The sequence below is a fragment of the Medicago sativa genome, chromosome 8, assembly GCF_051527215.1.
Source record: "Medicago sativa cultivar Bolivia chromosome 8, Bolivia_mono, whole genome shotgun sequence".
NCBI lineage: Eukaryota > Viridiplantae > Streptophyta > Magnoliopsida > Fabales > Fabaceae > Medicago > Medicago sativa.
The window spans coordinates 75,393,562-75,412,316 of NC_140756.1; the positions used below are offsets into that span (position 1 = coordinate 75,393,562).

An 18,755-nucleotide genomic window follows, 5' to 3' on the forward strand; every position below is an offset into this window, starting at 1 on the left:
CACTTCCTAGCACTTATCAGTCTTACTAACGAATATCCTAAAAATTGTTTATTAGAAATGCTTAATATTTCAATTTTCGATGCTTTGAATGCATAAGTTTCCATAAAATATTTTGCGAATTTCAAAATAGTCATTTCATTGTGTACTATGTTACTCCATCCGTCCCATAATATTTGACACAGTTGACATTATTACGTATGTCAATTCATAATTTTGAGCTTAAATATCTTGAATAGTATATTAGAAAAAATTATGAAAATTTGATATTTTGAAATACTCATCGAGACAAATCTAACGACATCTTATATGATATTATTAATCTTTGTGTATTAGTAGAAAAATATGGTCAAAGTAAGTTAGGTCAAAATTACACATTTTGAAATGTGTCATCTATTGCGGGACGGAGGGAGTATTCAAAATAGTCTTTCACGTTAAAATGTTTCTTTAATATTGTCATATTAATTCTTCAATATATTTGCATATTGTATTATCAGTCTTTATAAGTATTTATTTATTGTCGTATCAATCCTTGTATGAAACGAGTTAATATTAGCATTGAAAGACTATTTTAATGTCTGAGACTATTTTACCTAACGAAGTGCAGAATCAAGAACTATTTTGAAATTTCGCTGCATTACGAAATTATTGTGGCTACTCATTACACATTCAATAATCAAAATGACTATTATCCCGACAATTATATGATATATATTTGCTGTCAATAAGTGTGGTGCTGTGCACAATATACCACTTTTTGTCTTCTCATCTCTACCGTTGATTTTACAAATTTACAATATTTGATGATGGACTCTCTGCACCTTACCTGACCATCTGTTTATCTTTCCTTTGTATGATATGGATTCTTCACAAATTTTAATTTTCCATACATGATACATCCTCTACACCTCTCTGTTTCAGTTTTTTATTTATTTTTTATTTTTAAGGTGATTATGGAGATGATAACTTGGATAAAGGTACAATACATGGAAGGAAGAATGTTTGCATTTCCTCATAGCAAGTAAAACTAAAGGGGATATATTGTTTTCTAAGTTAGAATGAGTACTCTTATTCATGGGATTTTAATTTTTAAAGGGTAAATCAGAAGTAATATACCAAATTTTCTTCTCTGGAAATTCAGAAGACAGAAGATATTGGTTGACAATACTCCTTGGTGGAAGGTAGTGCCTTTCAGATTATGCAGTATCAAATCTTAGGCCTACATTATTACTTCCTTGTTGTAATTGACTCATCCTCAAGTAAGTAGTAACCCACAACTAAATGAAAGTTTTAATTTCAGTTTTATGACTTTAAACTATTTTTATTATCTCAAATTCAACACATCATAGACAACTGAGATAAATACTTTGATCGAAAACATTTGAAAGAGAATGAATTTGCTCATTAATATACTTGATACATAAATTGCAAATGATTCTATCAGCATTGAGCGGCGATTCCGTATTCCCTTGATCAATATAGAGTATATTATAGGCGGTGCTTAGGGTGGTGAAATGCCTCATATGGTCTATGATGGATTGATCCCTGAAAATCGTTCAAAACTCTAACAATGATCGATGATGCTCTCCGTAGTTATAAGTTCATTGTATTTATTTATGGTCTTCACAATTGAGAAAGTGACACAATCAATGTTTGTTCAATAAAAAAACATGGAAACCAAATATTAGTATCTCAAAACCCAACTTATATTTGTTCACAATCAACACTGATCACATTACTATCTCAACCACAACGACATGGAGAACCACAACTTCTACTTAAAAGTTGTGACGCCGAACATTATTGAAGTTTTGAACAATTTTCAAGCATCAACAATCGTAGAATACACACTTTCCCTCCCTACCAATTGCTTATATGATAATATGAACAGTGAATATAATATTCAATTCTATTTATAAAGATCTGGATTTGACAGTCGTGGTGTGGGTATGGCAAGCAGGGGTGTCTTCTTTTTTAGAACAATACCAAATTTCTCTGACACCTCCAGATTTTGTCCTTGAGGTACTGTCCAATCAAACAAGTGCACAAGGGTGGCTACAAAGTACAAAACCGTCCTCTCAGCCATTGCTATTCCAGCACAAATCCTTCTTCCAGAGCCAAAAGGGAAATAGTTGAAGTCATTCCCACTATAATCCCATTTACCATCCAAGAACCTTGTAGGATCAAATTCAAGTGGGTTCTCCCAAACATAAGGGTCTCTATGAATAGCCCAAACGTTGATAAAGACACGAGATCCCTCTGGAATTGTATAGCCTCCAATGTTGGTGGTTTCACTTGGGCAGTGAGGGACTAAAAGTGGAAGTGCAGGGTGCAAACGAAGAGTTTCTTTCATCACTGCTTGTAAGTAGGTTAGCTTGTGAATATGAGACTCTTCTACTAAGTTATTTTTTCCAACCACAATTTCTAACTCCTCTTGAACCTTCCTCATCACTTCTGGTTTGTTCATCATTTCTGCCATTACAAACTCAATTGTGTTGGAGGATGTGTCTGATCCACCCACTACCATGTCCTGTTTATGTCCATCCACAATATTGATAACAAAAAAAATCAATGTCAGTAATCAAGATTTTGGTATTTTAAAACTTGTTACAAATTGGTGTCTACATTTTGTTTGATTAAACATGATTTCAAAATAACTTAATTGTACTTTTTGTACTTAGTATAACACGATTGTCCTATTTTAGTGTTCAAGTTTGAACTGTACGATTGACTAAATATTCGTGATTGTGCAACTTCGGTCCTCAATGTTTTAATTGCACGAATTGAATTCTCTAGGTATGAATTGAATCTTTTAGGTATTGTGATTTTGATCCTTACATCTCAGCGACTCAGCGTCATTCAATTTCTGACCGAAATGCTAATATATCATATGAAGGTATGACCTTCACAAATTTCATTGATAACAAGTTATGTACCAAGTCATGCCTATACGAGACATCAGCATCACATTTTTAATAAGAAACTGAACCTGAATTGAACTGACAAAGCAAAATCACACAATTGTGATATCTAGATGACATAATTCCAGCATTCAAATACATAGATGACTAAAACTACACAATCATGATATTTAGAGAATCCATTTTGTACAATTAGAACATGAAAAGGCGAAGAAAAGACTCAATGCATGCAATTATAATTTGTGGACCAACACCAAATACTTCAGATCAAATTCATTTTAGTTCTAAATTTCATCTAACCCAATGCATCAAACCTATCAATGTTATGGTACTAATCCTATATATATTGCAAAAAAAGTGTGAAGAAACTAAAATAGAAACGTTGGTGAAAGTAGCATACCATAAGAAGAGCCTTAACATGAGTATTTGTAAACGGTGTCTTAGAATCACCCTCCTCCTTCAAATTCAACAAAAACTGCAAAAAATCCTTACTTCCCTCAACCTCCTTCTTCAATCTTTCACCAATCATCTTTTCAAATATTCCATCAAAACGAGGCACCAAAGCATTCATATCTTTCACCACACCTTGCAAATCAAACCGGGCCAACCCGGGGAAAAAATCCGACAAATTTGGCTTCCCCAAAAGCTGCACCATCTCCGCCACCGCCTCCCTAAACTCGGCCCCTAAACTCTCCCTCTCTTCCCCTTCCACCCCTGCACCCCACATCATATTCGTAATCACATTCAACACCGTTAAAAAAACCTGCTCACCAACATTCACCGTTGACCCGGCCCGATCATGAATATACCCGACCGTTTTCCTCACCTCACCTCGTCGGAGCTCGTAAACGGAGTCAAGGGTTGTGTTACTAAGCATCTTCACAACACAGATTTTTCTCAGCATACGCCACTGTGGACCGTAGGGGGTCCATACTATATCGTTGCCGCCGTAAGTGGCAGCTCTACCGGCGGCAGGGACGTCACGGTTGGCGAAAACTGTGTCGTGGTCTTTAAGAACTTGGCGTGCTGTGGAAGGTGAAGTCAACACGATGCCGAGTTTGCTTCCGAGCCAGAGCTTGTAAATTGGGCCGTGGGCTTGGGCTAGCCCGGCGAAGTAAGTGTGAAGCTCTGGATCGAGAGATAGAAGGTTACCGAAGATAGGAAAGCCCGGTGGGCCTGGTGGTAGGTTTTGGGTTTTAGATTTGAAGAAGTAGAGATATATGTACCATGTGATTATGGAAATTGTTAAGAGTGATATGATTAGTGTTGTGGTGTCACCGTTGTACCAATCTTTGAGGTTTGTGAGTGAAACCATGGTGTTATTGCTATTATTTGTGTTGTGTTTGAGAATTCGGAAAGGAAATACAATACAGTAGTTGAAGATATTATATATTAAGGAGATAACGGGACAGGCGGCAATAATAGAAATATGCAAAAACGACAAATATGGATTTTTAAGGACGGTGGATGAGAATAATACGACAATATATACGGAATCTACAAGAAAACAAACAAGGGAGTAAGGGCAATCAAGTAATAGACATACTAATAATATACTAGTGCCTGTTCATTCATTGTTATATAAGCTATTTTGTCGTATAAAACCCGAAGTAGGATTTTTGTACCAAAAAAAAGTTACCCGAAGTAGCATTTTGTACCAAAAAAAAGTTCTTCCACAAGTTCTTGGTAGTTTATGTTATCTGTTTCGTACGGCGATTATGGTTCATGTGGACGCGGCACATTTACAATCTCTGATCACAGATATTTAGATTAGATACAGCCACATGCTAATAAATATAGTGGAGGTAGTTTCCCTTAAAAAAAAGGTAAGTGGAGGTAGTTTCACTAAAAAAAATGTAAGTGGATGCAGCCTTTAGCTTATAAGTTGATTTTGTGAGTACGAGTTAAGCCTAATATAAAATTTAATATGGTATTAGAATTTGATTAAGAATGATAAAGTGGGAATGAGGCACAAACATCATGCTAGTTGTGATTGGACTCATGACACAATAGACTCTTGTTTAGCGTGACGATGAATATTGAAGTTGTTTTGTAGTTTCATATTGCAAAGATTCTCGATTAATTAGATGTATAAAGGCATTTGAACACATCGTTTTATGAGTTAGTTTTTGAGAGTGAGATCAAAGTCCATTTAACTTTATAGTAGGAGGTTTACAACAATGATCCAAGTTGTTTAATATTTATCAAATTTCGATTTTTTTTTTGTGTGAGTCTTTTTTTTTTGTGTGAGTCTATTTTCATATTTATCGTGGTAAATGCTCGATCCCTACATTTTCGTATGAGGTTTTAATCATGCAATATCGACAGTAAAATTTTCATCAAATTTTTGTTTTTATAAGTCTCATGTCAAAAGTTTAATTGTGATATACATCAACAAATCACGGCCAATCATGTGTGTAATTTCAGAAGTTGTTACGATTAAATTCAATCATTTATTTTTTTAAATGTAATCTTTTTTATTAATTTGATGATTAAGATTGATCAACAACTAAAAAAAATTCACCAATGATGTACACGAACTAAATCCCTCTTACAAATTGATCTCAAACAATTTGTTTGACCTATAAATTAGAACAAGAGAAAATGGGAAATGGTCTAAAACATAGAGATGGTGGTACTGTAGCAAGTGGTTGCCCATACAAAATTGAAATTGAGCCGAGGAGCTTTTATCACCCCAAAATCATTTTCGATGTACAAATCCTAAAAAGGGCACTTTTACAAAATTGAAATTGAGCCGAGGAGCTTTTATCACCCCAAAATCATTTTCGATGTACAAATCCTAAAAAGGGCACTTTTTATGTTGTTGATGAATATTTTTACTTCCATAGATTTTCTAGAAGTCTAGGATCATTAGATAGGAATTCGAAGATGAAAAGAGAAACAAAGAATATCATTATGGTGTAAACAAATAGTTTGACCTTATTTCCCCTACGAGGGAATAAGAAAAATCAAAACCCTTGCCTTTCCCATTATTTTTTCGGAACTGTTCACTGTTAAAGGGATTTTCTCAGAGTTTAGAATTATTTTTGTGGTAAAAATAATTTTAATAGGGGATGGCCCAATGAAATTGCTAGGAATGGTAGCTGTTCATAGGTAGCTGTTCATATGTGGTAGACGGCAGTGATATGATGGAGGAGGCCTAAGCTCTATGTCTCAATCCCTCTCCATAAATATAACCATCACAGCCAAAAATACAAAAAAAAGAGCCAATTTCGATCAATCCAAACCTGCAAAAAAAAAATCACCAGAAACAGAGAAAAAACCTTTGAAACCTTTTTTCAACAAAACCAAACACATCAAACAGAGCCTTTCAAACCATTCACAGATCCGGTACAAAAATCGTCGTACAAAAACCGCAAGTTTGCAGGCCAAAGCCGAATAAGGTAGAAAAGGGGAATTTTTTTTCTAGATCTAGGTTGTTTGATTTTGTTTTTGTGAATTTTGAGTCTGAAAACGTATAGAGGAGGGGGAGTAGAAGAGAAAGAACAAAAAAAAATAAAAAAGGAGCAATTTTTAACTCCGGTGCGGCGGCGGCGCCGCGATGGCTCGCCGGCCACCGCACCGGAGATAACTCCGGCCACCACTCTACTTTCGGAGAAGATAAAGAAAGGAAGGAGAGAGAAGAGAGCTTCTCTCTCTAAAAGAAGGTAGAGAGAGAGAGGGAAAGAAAAAATGAATAAAAAAACCAGTACAACCTATATATACTACTAAACCGAACCGGTTCAGCCTTTGAACCGGACTGAACCGGTCTAACCCTGTCAGGCCCACGCCCCTGCATCCTTTAGGTCCAATCTGCATCATTTTCTTCTTCTTGCACCCCCAATATTACTGGCTGCACCCCCAAAAATTTTAAAAATCAAAAAAATTTAAGTTTTTTTTTTCAAAATTCAGGAAAAACGTTAAGATTTTTTTTCGAAGTTAAGAAGATTTTAAAAATTTCTGGAATTTAATTTTAAAAAATTAGAAAAACAAAATCGAAGTTTAAAAATAGGGTAAGATTTTTATCTAAAAAAAGGTCTTTTTATTTTTCTACAAAGAATAGAATTTTGGAATGGATTTTTTTTAATGGCCGAGATTTTGTTCAACATTTTGACAGTCTGTAGGATTTCATTGTGAAATTGATATAACACCCCAAATTTTAATACTAAAAATTATGTTTGTTTTTTTAAAAAAAATACATAAATAAAGTGGAAAAACTTTTTAAACATAAGTCGTAAATTTTATTCACAATATATATTAAAGGTTCATTTTCAAAATGAAGGTCAGAGTTATATAGAGCTTTGCATGACAAATAAATAATTTACAAGACACAATTACATCCCTACGCTAAGGGAGAATTTTCTATCAAAAGTGTTGCCCAAAATGAAAAGGACTCTTAGGCCGATCTTTAAGTCTATAATACATAAAGTTGGGTACTGGACCCACCACTAACATCATCCTAAAGTCTTTCTTCCTACCAACTACGTGAGTGTATGTTACACGTAAATGCGACCCGTCTTGATGCTGAGTTAAACCCCCAAGGCAAAATACTTCGCTCATTCGTGAAGGTGAAGTCTTCATCTTTCACCGTGTATCTCGGCTTCCTTCGAAATCATCATAATCTAATGGTGTATAGCTCACGCACCCACTGAAAGGGTCACCAATCCGAAAATAACAGATATACAATAGCGGAGCAAGATGCATAAACAGAATAAACATTATACGTGAATTAGAGATCTCATTCTAACTCACGTACGTAAACAAGTATGAAAATAGTGCTCTTAATAAAACTCATTAAGACTCGATTCCTAATGCAATATTTATATGTCGATGCATATGATTTCAGAATTAATACCGCTCTGCAGAGGGTTGTGGCAACGTCACTGGGGAGATGAGTATCTCACTCATCTATCAGACTCGATGATCCACATTGGGATAAGGTGGTTCCATTCTGAAATACACACCCCGTGCGACCTCTCCGATGTGCACCTCGTGTTTCCTCTCTGGTGGCCACGTAACTATGAAATGCATGAGCATACAATTCTCCATATATGCATAAGCATTTCTAATCATATGCAATTTCTCAAATATATCATCAACATATGTAACTCATTATTCTCAAGAATACGACTTTGCATATGTAAACATTTCCTCATCTTGACAGCCACGTATTCTTGAACACGTAAGCATATATGAAGCAATTATAAAGATAAACATCACGTCATTTTTGTGGAAAAATATATAAAAATATAGAGGTGCCCTTGCCTATATTAGCTTTCCCCCCAAACAAATACGTCCTTTTCTCTTCTACCTCATTTAGTCATCAAAGTCCCTCAAGAACTGAATAGCCTTCCCATAGATGATATTCTAAATTTTCTCACATCAATAACAACTCCAAGTAAAGGCCTTTCTTTCTCCTATCACTGATTTTTCCAACTCCCACTCAAAATTTCTTATAATCTCACATGTCTCTCAAAGTTGACAAAACCAACACTCAAGAGAAAAGAAAGGGAAAATGAAGAAGTAGGGAGATGATTGGACTTGAGAAAGAGCAAGACAACTTGATCATTTCCTCATCTGGAAAGCCACGATTTTGAAGATTAAGAATAGGCCCAAGACGGGTTACATGGTTAATAACATGCCCATTTCCTACTCTGGTTTGTAGAAGAATGGATCTTGGTAATTAGGCATGACACCAAAATCCGTACATGCGAGTACCCGTCTAAACCCACTCCAATTGGACGGGATTTCTCGCTTTGACTAGGTTTGGATATGAGTTTGGGTTTTTCTCGATTTAAAAACATGGCTACAAGACGGGTTACAGGGATATAGGTATCCACCCCAAACCCTCACCTAAATCCATCCCCGAATGCTAAAAATTACTTTATCACTCTTTTTATATAAATAAAAACGCAAATCCTAAACCATTTCACTCAATCAGTAAGAATGTCAGTATGTGTTTACATTCACCCGAGTTTTCTCTCTTCTTCCACATCTCACACCCTCAATCTCTCTCTTCTACATTATAACATTGCCCTATGGGCTGGAAAAACTTCTTTCTGCATTTAAAAAAAATGATTCGCTTTGGATACGGGGATGGGACGGGGATACTCGAATCCGCCAGAGACGGAGACAAAATTCAATTTCTCATCCCCGTTGGGTATGAGTAGGGTAGTAGGTAAGTATTTGACAGTAGGGGACGGGATGGGAAAGACAAAACCTATCCCGACCTCGCCCCATTGTCTTGCCTACTGGTAATTTGGAGTCGATTGTGAGGCAAGTATAGTCTGACAAAAAATTGTTTCATCCAAGAATCAAACTTGGGTTCTCCCGAACAATTCGTCGTTTAGTGAATCTCATTAATCACTTAAGTCTGGTTAATTTAGTTGTCGTAGCTCGTTTTTGAACCTAAATAATATTACTTTTTACAATACAAAAAAAATGAAATTATTTTTTGTTTTTAGTTGTGTCAAAACATGTAATGTTTTTAGTTGAATGTTTATTCTATGTTGAACATATGATTTGGATGTCATTACTATTTTTTTTGTTTTGATGTTTTTAATGTATATTTCTATTTCAAAATTTCAGTTGTTTTTTGTTTTTGTATTTAACATATAATTTATTCTTCGCTTTATATATGAACTATTTTCTCTTTTTACATTTGTTTGTGCGAGTCAATATTTTTTTCTTCCATTTGTACGTGAGAATCAATATTTATCACCGTGTTTTTAATTCAGCGGGGACAATTGTTGATATATGTTGATTTCATTTTTCTATCCTTTGTACGTGCGAATCAATATTTATCCCCTTGATGCTTAATTTAATGTCTGTGTGCTTTGGTGGTTTTTGTATTTTTGATGCTATTGCTGAGTGATACTATTTATTCTTAACCGAAGATCACAGTTAGCCTACAGTTGTGTGGAATTGGTCTGTGCACATTGTTTTCGACCTTAAATAAAAATTATCAGTCAAGGCTCCAAACTAACGTGTACAAACTATATTTCTCATAGTTCATCATTCATCTATTCAATAGGAATGTGATGTACTTTTTTCTTTTGATATTACACACTTATCTCATAAACTTTTTTATTTTTATGTTCGTTGAGACTTAGGCAAAGCTTTCTTCTACTGTGCAGAATTCCAAGTTTGACTTTGAGTTTTTTCCAATCGGTGGTTGTGAATGTTATTCGAGGGGACAATGAACTTGATGAGCATCTAGATTTCTTTTTTGTTAGTCTGTGAAAGCATGTAGATTCATATGGTTTATACAATACATTGTGTAAACAGTTTGTCCGTTTTGTATTGTGTTTTCTACAATATGTTTAATATTTCTTTGTGTTTTGAAAGTGCATGGGTGAAAAAGGGAAACAAGGTGAATAGTTTCGAACAAAAAGGGGTATTTTTTACATTGTGAAGTTGAACAGTCTGTGAAAGGATGTGCTCTTTATCAATGCATCTTTAGCACAACAGAGTACAGAAAGAGAGATTGTATTCTTCTTTGTGGATTTCCCCTTGATGGTTAATATTATGTATGTGTGCTTTGGTGGTTTTTGTATTATTGTTGCTGTTGCTGAGTGATAATATTTATTCTTAACCGAATATATTTGGTCTGCTCACGTTGTATTTGAACTTAAATAAAAATTAACAGGATATTCCAGCCGTGCGTTGCACGGGTTCGTACACTAGTTAAGGAACATGCTGCTAACAAGTTTGAATTGATTGATACATAGTTACAGCTAGACAATCAAAGTCATTATTCATTCTTGAACAAAAATTGACTTTTTGGGATGAGCAAATTTATTTTCAAAATTGAGTGTGTTGGAAACAACTCTGAGATAGTTGGATAACCCTATGATGATAAAGCAAACAGGGAATTGATTGAAACATCAAGCCATGGAGACCGAACCACACGAGGCAGCATGGTTTTGATATTGCAAAAGCTCTACAGAAAAGGAGTGATAATAACGGATAGGAATTAAGAGGAGGATGGAAACTACAGATAGACAAAAATAGCATCGCTTGGTTTTTGGTGGCACTAAAGTTTTCTCAACCTTTCGGCCTAACTGTCTCCTGAAACAGATGAAATAAGAAAAAAAACTCTACAATTTAACTGTAATTTGAAATTATCTATTTTTGGAACATAATTGAATTTCATTTATATCATTGCAAGTGGACAACACAAAATAACCGAATGTTCAAATTCCAAACAGACATCACTTACACTGAACTAGAAAACAGTTCAATGTTACACAAAAATTGCAAGCAACAAAATGTGTGTCAGTTTGTGGTTTACAAGGAAGAGGAAAAGACAATGTCACTCTCATCATCGCTACTAGATGAATCACTATAATCCGAACCACTAGCGACGCTCATAAAGCCAAAGACATCCTTATGATAGACTTTATTGTACCATCAAATTTCTTAGCTGGAGAATAACACATTTTGTAATATAAAAAAGCATTCGGGGGGAGGTTTCCCAGCTCCCTCTCATCAAATTCTATCTCTCAAAAAATCACCGTTGAGAAAGAAATGATAAACTAAGCAAGAACAAAAGGGAAAAATTAAAGAAAAAGGAGAGGATACCACGAGAGTAAAGGAAATGATAGGAGCAAACCCAAAAGAGAGATAGATGTCAACAAAATCACTATATTCAAGAACGACTTCAAATACTTTGGAAACATTTACAGGAATTATACACTCACATCAAGCATATCGAATACAACTTTACGTAAAAACCTGCCAATGGTTGCGACTTGCGAGTTTGAATCCACGTGGTGCCAATTTCTGGCTCGAACCCATAGAGACAATCATAACAAGCAAGTATAACCATCACGCCACTCAACGCCTTTGTGTCAAAACTTTACCATTACAATTATTTAACTGTTCAATAAAGGCAGCGTTTCAAGCATATATTTTGAAAATTCTCCAATAACAAACAAATTGAGAAAGTTATGTGAATACACTACATGTAATGTAATTAAAGCTTGAACTTTAAATATGTTGCAATCTATAATGTCATAAGATACATTAAGTACTAAATAGGTTTGTTTTGGTTTACATTGTAAAATGTTTTTGAAAAGAACCGTACTAATGAACGGATTCATAATAATTCTGCAATAAAAGAAGTAAGAAAATAACATTTAAATAATTAATAACCCCTCTTTTCCAGCATAATACTAACAATAGGGCCATTTCAAAATACATTATCTCATTGGGATTTTCATTCCAATAGACATAAAAAGTTGATCTGGCTTGAAAATACTAGGAATCATTGTTGGATCATGTTAAGGTACAATACTAGGAAAGTTTACACACATAAATATAATCAATGTTTCCAGTTTCCTCATAGCAAGTGAAGGGGATATATTGTTTTATAAGTTAGATTGAGTACTCATATTTATTATGGAATTTAAATGGTAAATCAAAAAGAATGTGCCTAATTTTCGTCTCTGGAAATTTTAGACAGAAGAATATATTATATATATCGCGAAGAAACATGTCAGCATCAAAAGTATTGCTTATACAGAAGACAAAATGTATTCCCACTTCACTACTTTCTTGGTTATAATTGGCTCATCTTCAAATTTTTTAGACAAATGAAAACAAAATTCTCTTCCATTTTTCTTCTTTTTTATATAGTGTAGCTAAATAAATTATTTAAGACTAAACCTCAAGTAAACCACGTCTCAAATTCAATGCATACACAACTTGATGAATACATATTTTTATTGAAAACATAGAATGAATATGCTGAGAGAAATACTTGATACATAAATTGCAAGAGATTATACTAGCTAGCATTGAGTAAATCCATATTCCCTTGACCAATGTCTCAATTATAAAGATCTGGATTAGACAGTCTTGTTGTGGGTATGGCAAGCAGGGGTGTCTTCTTTTTTAGAACAATGCCAAATTTCTCTGACACCTCCAGATTTTCTCCTTGAGGTACTGTCCAACCAAACAAGTGCACAAGGGTGGCTACAAAGTACAAAACCGTCCTCTCAGCCATTGCTATTCCAGCACAAATCCTTCTTCCAGAGCCAAAAGGGAAATAGTTGAAGTCATTCCCACTATAATCCCATTTACCATTCAAGAACCTTGTAGGATCAAATTCTAGTGGGTTCTCCCAAACGGAAGGGTCTCTATGAATAGCCCAAACGTTAACAAACACACGAGATTCCTTTGGAATTGTGTAGCCTCCAATGTTGGTGGTTTCACTTGGGCAATGAGGGATTAGAAGTGGAAGTGCTGGGTGCAAACGAAGGGTTTCTTTCATCACGGCTTGCAAGTAGAGTAGCTTGTGAATATGAGACTCTTCTACTAAGCTATCTTTCCCAACCACGGCTTCCAATTCCTCTTGAACCTTCCTCATTACTTCTGGATTGTTCATCATTTCTGCCATTGCAAACTCAATTGTGTTGGAGGATGTGTCTGATCCACCCACTACCATGTCCTGTTCATATAAAAATGATTTTAATAAGTTCAGTTGTTAGTATAAACATGTGTTGTTTCTTCTTTCTTTTGTTGTGATCGATTATGCAGTTTTAGTGTTAAAGTTAATTGTGAATATTAACTCTCTCCTTAAATATAAACTCTTTTTTTTTTTTTTTTGGCTTTTGCACCGGTTTCCGACTCACCAAAGGTGGGCGACTAATCCGGCTCGTGCGTAGAGGCATGCGCACTGGCCTAGCGTTGCCCCCCTGGAAATTGAACTTGGTATTCCCCGGATACGTCTTTGGAAGGAGCTCCTTGCCACTGGAGCCCAAGCAACTTGGTTTCCTTAAATATAAACTCCTTTGAGTTTGTTCTTTGTCCATTTGTATAAGACTCATTTTAAATTTTAAAGTGGATTAGTTATTTCTTTAATTTTTTTAATTTTTTACCTCAAAAAAAAAAAATCAATATACCATCATTCCTTTTTTTTTGAAGGAATATACCATCATACATGTTACACATTTTTCCTGCAATATGGAATAAATATTCTTTGAGCATATTATCTAATTCTCCGTCATAAAAGATAAGCTTACAAAATTAATACAAAAAATATTTTTAGAATTTCCTATTTTTGTCGAGAGTCATGTCTTTAAGGACAAAGAAAATAACAATTATTTATTAAAAGGGAAATGCTAACCAGTGCTAAGACAATGGTTAAGGAAGCAAATATAATCTCGCATTGGAATTTGCATTCAACTCCTCAAAAGTTTAAAAAGTGGTATTTTCAACTTAAAACCTTCTTTTTTTGGTTTCCTTAACCATTGCCCTAAGGGCACCGTGTAACAGCCCGATTTTTCGCTAGATTTATTTTATCCCTTATTCTTAAAACTTATTACGTCTTGCAATTGTTAAACCTAGATTTTTCCCTCTAATTAGCTATAATTAATGCTAAGATGTAAGCCCTAAAAAAGTTCCCCCCCCCCCCCCCCCCCCATCAGATGTGCTATCTTTCTCACTAAAGCTTATCCCCCAAGCTATTGTTTACCCCAATTTTTCTCCCTATTTTTTCCCTCCACTTTGCAAGCATTAACTCACTCTTTATTCCACTATATATACTGTGTGCTGTCACGCTCCATATTTTGTAGTTTACCTTGGAATATGAATTGTTGCATGGGAAATAGATGGAATTAATACACACTGGGCGCATGTGTCTTTCTATTCGGTATGTGCACTGCATGCATTTATTAACTTAATTTCAAGTTTTCCAAGGTCGTCCTATGTGCAACCACCGTTTTGACTTCCTTTTTTACTCCCCTTAGATTTAAATATAGATAAATGTGCCTTTCTTCTCTACCTTTCATTATCCTGAAAATAGTCTTTCTTGAAAATTTCTCAATGTAAGTTTTTCATTTTTGTTTTGTATTTTCCTTTTTGAAGTTGTTTACTTCTTTGCCATGAATTTTTTGAGTTAGATATAGGTTTAACTATTGTTTGTGACTCATGTGATAGAGTTGAGGTTTCTTTGGATTGGTGGGAAGGTGGAATAAGAGTGACTTGGTTCATATGTCAACAAGCAAAATGAACTCCGGCAACGACGCTTTCGCCAAACTCTAGCTGTCGTCATGCACACCGAGGTCGCCAAATACCATTGCCAATGTCTCAATCTCTCTATATTATAGTCACACCTTTCCTTCATTTGGAGTTTCCTTTTGCAATTGATGTTTCCTCTCTTCTTTAAAAAGGTGGAGTTCTATGGATCCCTTTTTCTTTAATGTCTTTTATTAGATCATAGATAGAGTGACTTTCGCAAAAGGACTTTTTGTGCAGTCCAATACAGTACCAATTCAATCTCAACCCCACATTTTAAGCATGTTTAATTACGTTAAGATTAGTTCTATATTTTCCCCCCAGATTTTTTATGGTTATTTTTTGTATATATGTTAGTCAAAAACAATTATTTTGCAGTGAATGCATTGTCTTTCATGCATTGTGAAGATTGTTGTTGTGATCTAAAGTGGGATGAAACCTCTATTTTTTTTTTCATTTCAACTTTTCTTTTTTGTATTTGTAAATAATGTTGGATCAAGTTTTCAATTGTTGTACTGTTGTAGGAGCTGCTATGTGTAATTTCAATTCCTTAATTTAATTAATTTAATCTCATGTGAAATTCAATTTTTTAAATGACATGTACTCTTGCAGTCTTGGTGCCACTGCCGAGATACTGCCGAGAAGAGTAGTTGTTCGTCTCTGATTGGGATTCATGAAAGTGAAGGAAAGATATGGAATAATGGAGTAATCCTGCTAGGCTGCCATATGATTGTGTAATTTATTGAGGCATATGCATTTGTATAAGCAACAATTAACCAAGACTGTTCAAAAGCATATTACAATTTGTAATTTAGAATGGCTGCCAGATTGCACAGATACTTTGTTGCATAGGATTTCCATTTCTAATCAAACAGATGATATGTAACATTCATTCATTTGCAAACACTGCACAAACATATACCGTAAAGTTTTTAAGGGTTGTGCATATATGTAACTGTTTTCATTTATATTGTTTTGTCCGTACTTGAAACTCACGACACAACTGCGAGGTTCAAAACTCGAACTTGGATGAAAGTTAGGTTTTGCAGAATTAATAAAATAGGATCAAAATTTGTTTTGGTTACAAAAATAAGATCAAAATTGCGGATTCAATAAAATAAGGGATCAAAACTAGAAAGAAAAAAAAATTGTGTTTAGCTAAGTAAAATTGTCTTATTTTTGGCAGTCTAATTTTATTTATATATTATTAGTACCAATAATACATTATCATGACAAAACTAGATTAAAAACATATTTGACGTATAGTTCACCCGTGCGGAGCACGGGTGCTCGATCTAGTTATTTATTTAACTCTCCTATGTGTGTTATATGTGCTCTTATGTGATTATTTACCTCTGTGTGTATTTTTGGTTGGGAATTGTAGAATTCGGTGTTAGAAGGGTATTTTAGTCATTTTGGACTTAGGGGTATTTTGGTCATTTTGAGAGTAGGGGTAATTTTGTAATTTTGATGAGGATTATTTTTAGTGTTTAGTGAGAGCCGTTATTATTTTACTAAGTGCTAGGGAGTTGTAGTGAATTGTTTTATTACCGGTAGGTGACCGTTAGTATTACATTTTACCGTTAAGTGAGTAGTAACATTTTTGGTTAGAATAGAAATGGGTTAGGCCCATTAAGCCATTGTGAGTTGAGCCCAATTAAATAGAACCTATATAAACTCTAGTGTTAGAGGAAAAATAGGGTTTACCATCATTTTTCATTATTAAGAGAAGAGGTAGAGAGAGAAAGAGAAGAGAAAGGTTGAAGAGGAAAGCTAGAGAGAGCTAGAGGGAGGTCAAGCTTCAAGGATTGAAGCTAGGATTGGAGCTAAAGTGAAGCCCTAGTTGATTTTGTGAAGAATTAAGGTAAGGGGGTTAGACTTTGATCATAATCACTTAGTTGTAGCTTCTACCCTAATTTCCTACATAAGTGCTTATTTGAATAATTGATTATTTGTGAAATTAATTGTTAAATTCGTGCTTATGTTGTGATGCAATGTTTGGGTATGTAAATTGAATGTTAATTGAGTTGTTGATGATGAAATTGCAAGCTTAAATCATGTACATATGTATGCTTTGTGTTTTACCCAAAAATTGATGATATGAGATGTTGTTGTTGATGAATTGTGATAAATTCATGATTAGTTGTTGTTGTTGATGTTGTGAGGTGTGGTTGTTGATGTTAGAAACCTTGGGTAATCATAATCTTTGATGTTGTTATGAATTTGTGTTGTTCTTGAAGTTTTCATAAAAATGGGTCAAATGATGATTTTTGTTGTAAGGATGTTTTGGTGCAAGTTTTACATGATTTTGAGTGTCTTTTCATGTTTGGAAATGTTTAAACAAACTTTGGGATCAAATTTGAGCTTTGGGAAGTCAAAATTGGGGTTTTGGGGTGAAAAAGTGAGTTTTTCCCGTAACAGGACTGTCCCAACTCGCCACAGCGAGCTGGGGGCGAGCAGGAGGTGCTCCCTGTGAGCTTACTCGCCTCGCGAGTAGATTTACTCGCCACGGCGAGCTGCACAGTGGCAGCATCCCCTGTTTCGCGTTCCCGCGTCGTTTTCACTCGAATTTGTTTTGAATTGGCCTTCGGTGTAAATGTAACAGCCCGATTTTCGCTAGTTTTATTTTATTATTTATTTATGTGTGTTGTGTGTGTTATTATCTGATTATTTGCATCTGTGTGTATTTTTAGTTGGGAATTGTAGAATTTGGTGTAGAAGGGTATTTTAGTCATTTTGGACTTAGGGGTAATTTTGTAATTTGGTTGAGGATTATTTTTAGTGCTTAGTAAGAGTATTATTTTACCAAGTTACTAGAGAGGGGGTAGTAATTATTTTATTTACCGGTAAGTGACCGTTAGTGTTGTAATTTACCATTAAGTGAGTAGTGACATCTTGGGGTGTTAGAATAGAAATGGGTTAGACCCATTAAGGTTGAGAAATAAGCCCAATTGAATAGAGCACATATATAAACTCTAGTTGTTGGTGAAAACTAGAGAGAACAAGGGTTAGAGCAAGAACAAGGGTTAGAGGCAAGAGGGAGATTCACCATCTAGGAGCCAATTGAAGCTAGAATTAGAGATTCTTGGTGTTAGAGGTAAGGGGGTTAGTCTTTACTCATAATCACTTAGTTGTAGCTTCTACCCTAAATTTCTACATAAGTGCTTATTTGAATAATTGATTATTTGTGAAATTAATTGTGAAATTCGTGCTTATGTTGTGATGCAATGTTTGGGTATGTAAATTGAATGCTAATTGAGTTGTTGATGATGAAATTGCAAGCTTAAATCATGTACATATGTATGCTTTGTGTTTTACCCAAAAAATTGTTGATATGAGATGTTGTTGTTGATGAATTGTGATGAATTCATGATTGGTTGTTGTTGTTGATGTTGTGAGGTGTTGTTGTTGATGAATTGAACCTTGGGTAATCATAATTGTGGGGTTTACCATGACTTTGTGTTGTTTTTGTGGTTTTGATGAAAAATGGGTCAAATGATGATTTTGGTTATGAGAATGTTTTGGGGCAAGTTGTATATGATTTTGAGTGTCTTTTCATGTTTAGAAATGTTTAAACAAACTTTGCAATCAAATTTGGGCATTGGGGAGTCAAAATTGGGGTTTTGGGGTGAAAATGGCTCTTTTTCCCGAAACTACTGTCACAACTCGCACTGCACTCGCAGTGGCGAGTTGGATGCGAGCAGGAGTGGCTTCCTGGGAGCTACTCGCAGTTGCGAGTAAAGTTACTCGCAGTTGCGAGTTGCACAGGGCAGCACCCCCTGTTTCGTATTCTTGCGTCTTTTTCCCTCGTTTCTG

The 18,755-nt window shown here is 34.9% G+C and overlaps 1 protein-coding gene, 1 long non-coding RNA gene and 1 pseudogene across 3 annotated transcripts; 1 reads left to right on the forward strand and 2 right to left on the reverse strand.

Moving 5' to 3' along the window:
• Nucleotides 1-1,681: 1,681 nt before the first annotated feature.
• LOC146901530 (flavonoid 3'-monooxygenase CYP75B137-like) lies at nucleotides 1,682-4,278 on the reverse strand. The gene is made up of 2 exons (XM_085732408.1): nucleotides 3,319-4,278; nucleotides 1,682-2,527 (listed from the first exon to the last, which is right to left on the reverse strand). The coding sequence occupies exons 1-2, from the start codon at nucleotides 4,231-4,233 to the stop codon at nucleotides 1,907-1,909; spliced, it is 1,536 nt and encodes a 511-aa protein (XP_085588534.1). The 5' UTR covers nucleotides 4,234-4,278; the 3' UTR covers nucleotides 1,682-1,906.
• An 8,312-nt stretch (nucleotides 4,279-12,590) lies between these two features.
• LOC146901531 (flavonoid 3',5'-hydroxylase CYP75B138 pseudogene) lies at nucleotides 12,591-13,448 on the reverse strand (annotated as a pseudogene). The gene has a single exon (XR_015021412.1). The product of XR_015021412.1 is annotated as a flavonoid 3',5'-hydroxylase CYP75B138 pseudogene (transcript).
• A 1,413-nt stretch (nucleotides 13,449-14,861) lies between these two features.
• Nucleotides 14,862-16,029, forward strand: LOC146901532 (uncharacterized). Its single transcript, XR_015021413.1, has 2 exons — nucleotides 14,862-15,094; nucleotides 15,552-16,029. It is a non-coding gene; the product is annotated as an uncharacterized LOC146901532 (long non-coding RNA).
• The last annotated feature ends 2,726 nt before the right edge of the window (nucleotides 16,030-18,755 follow it).

Bases quoted from the DNA above. Each gene is read 5' to 3' on its own strand.
- LOC146901530 (XM_085732408.1), bottom strand. From the start codon at position 4,233: ATGGTTTCACTCACAAACCTCAAAGATTGGTACAACGGTGACACCACA. The intron at 2,528-3,318 runs GTATGCTACTTT...GGACATAAACAG, and splicing joins ATGTTAAGGCTCTTCTTATG to GACATGGTAGTGGGTGGATC.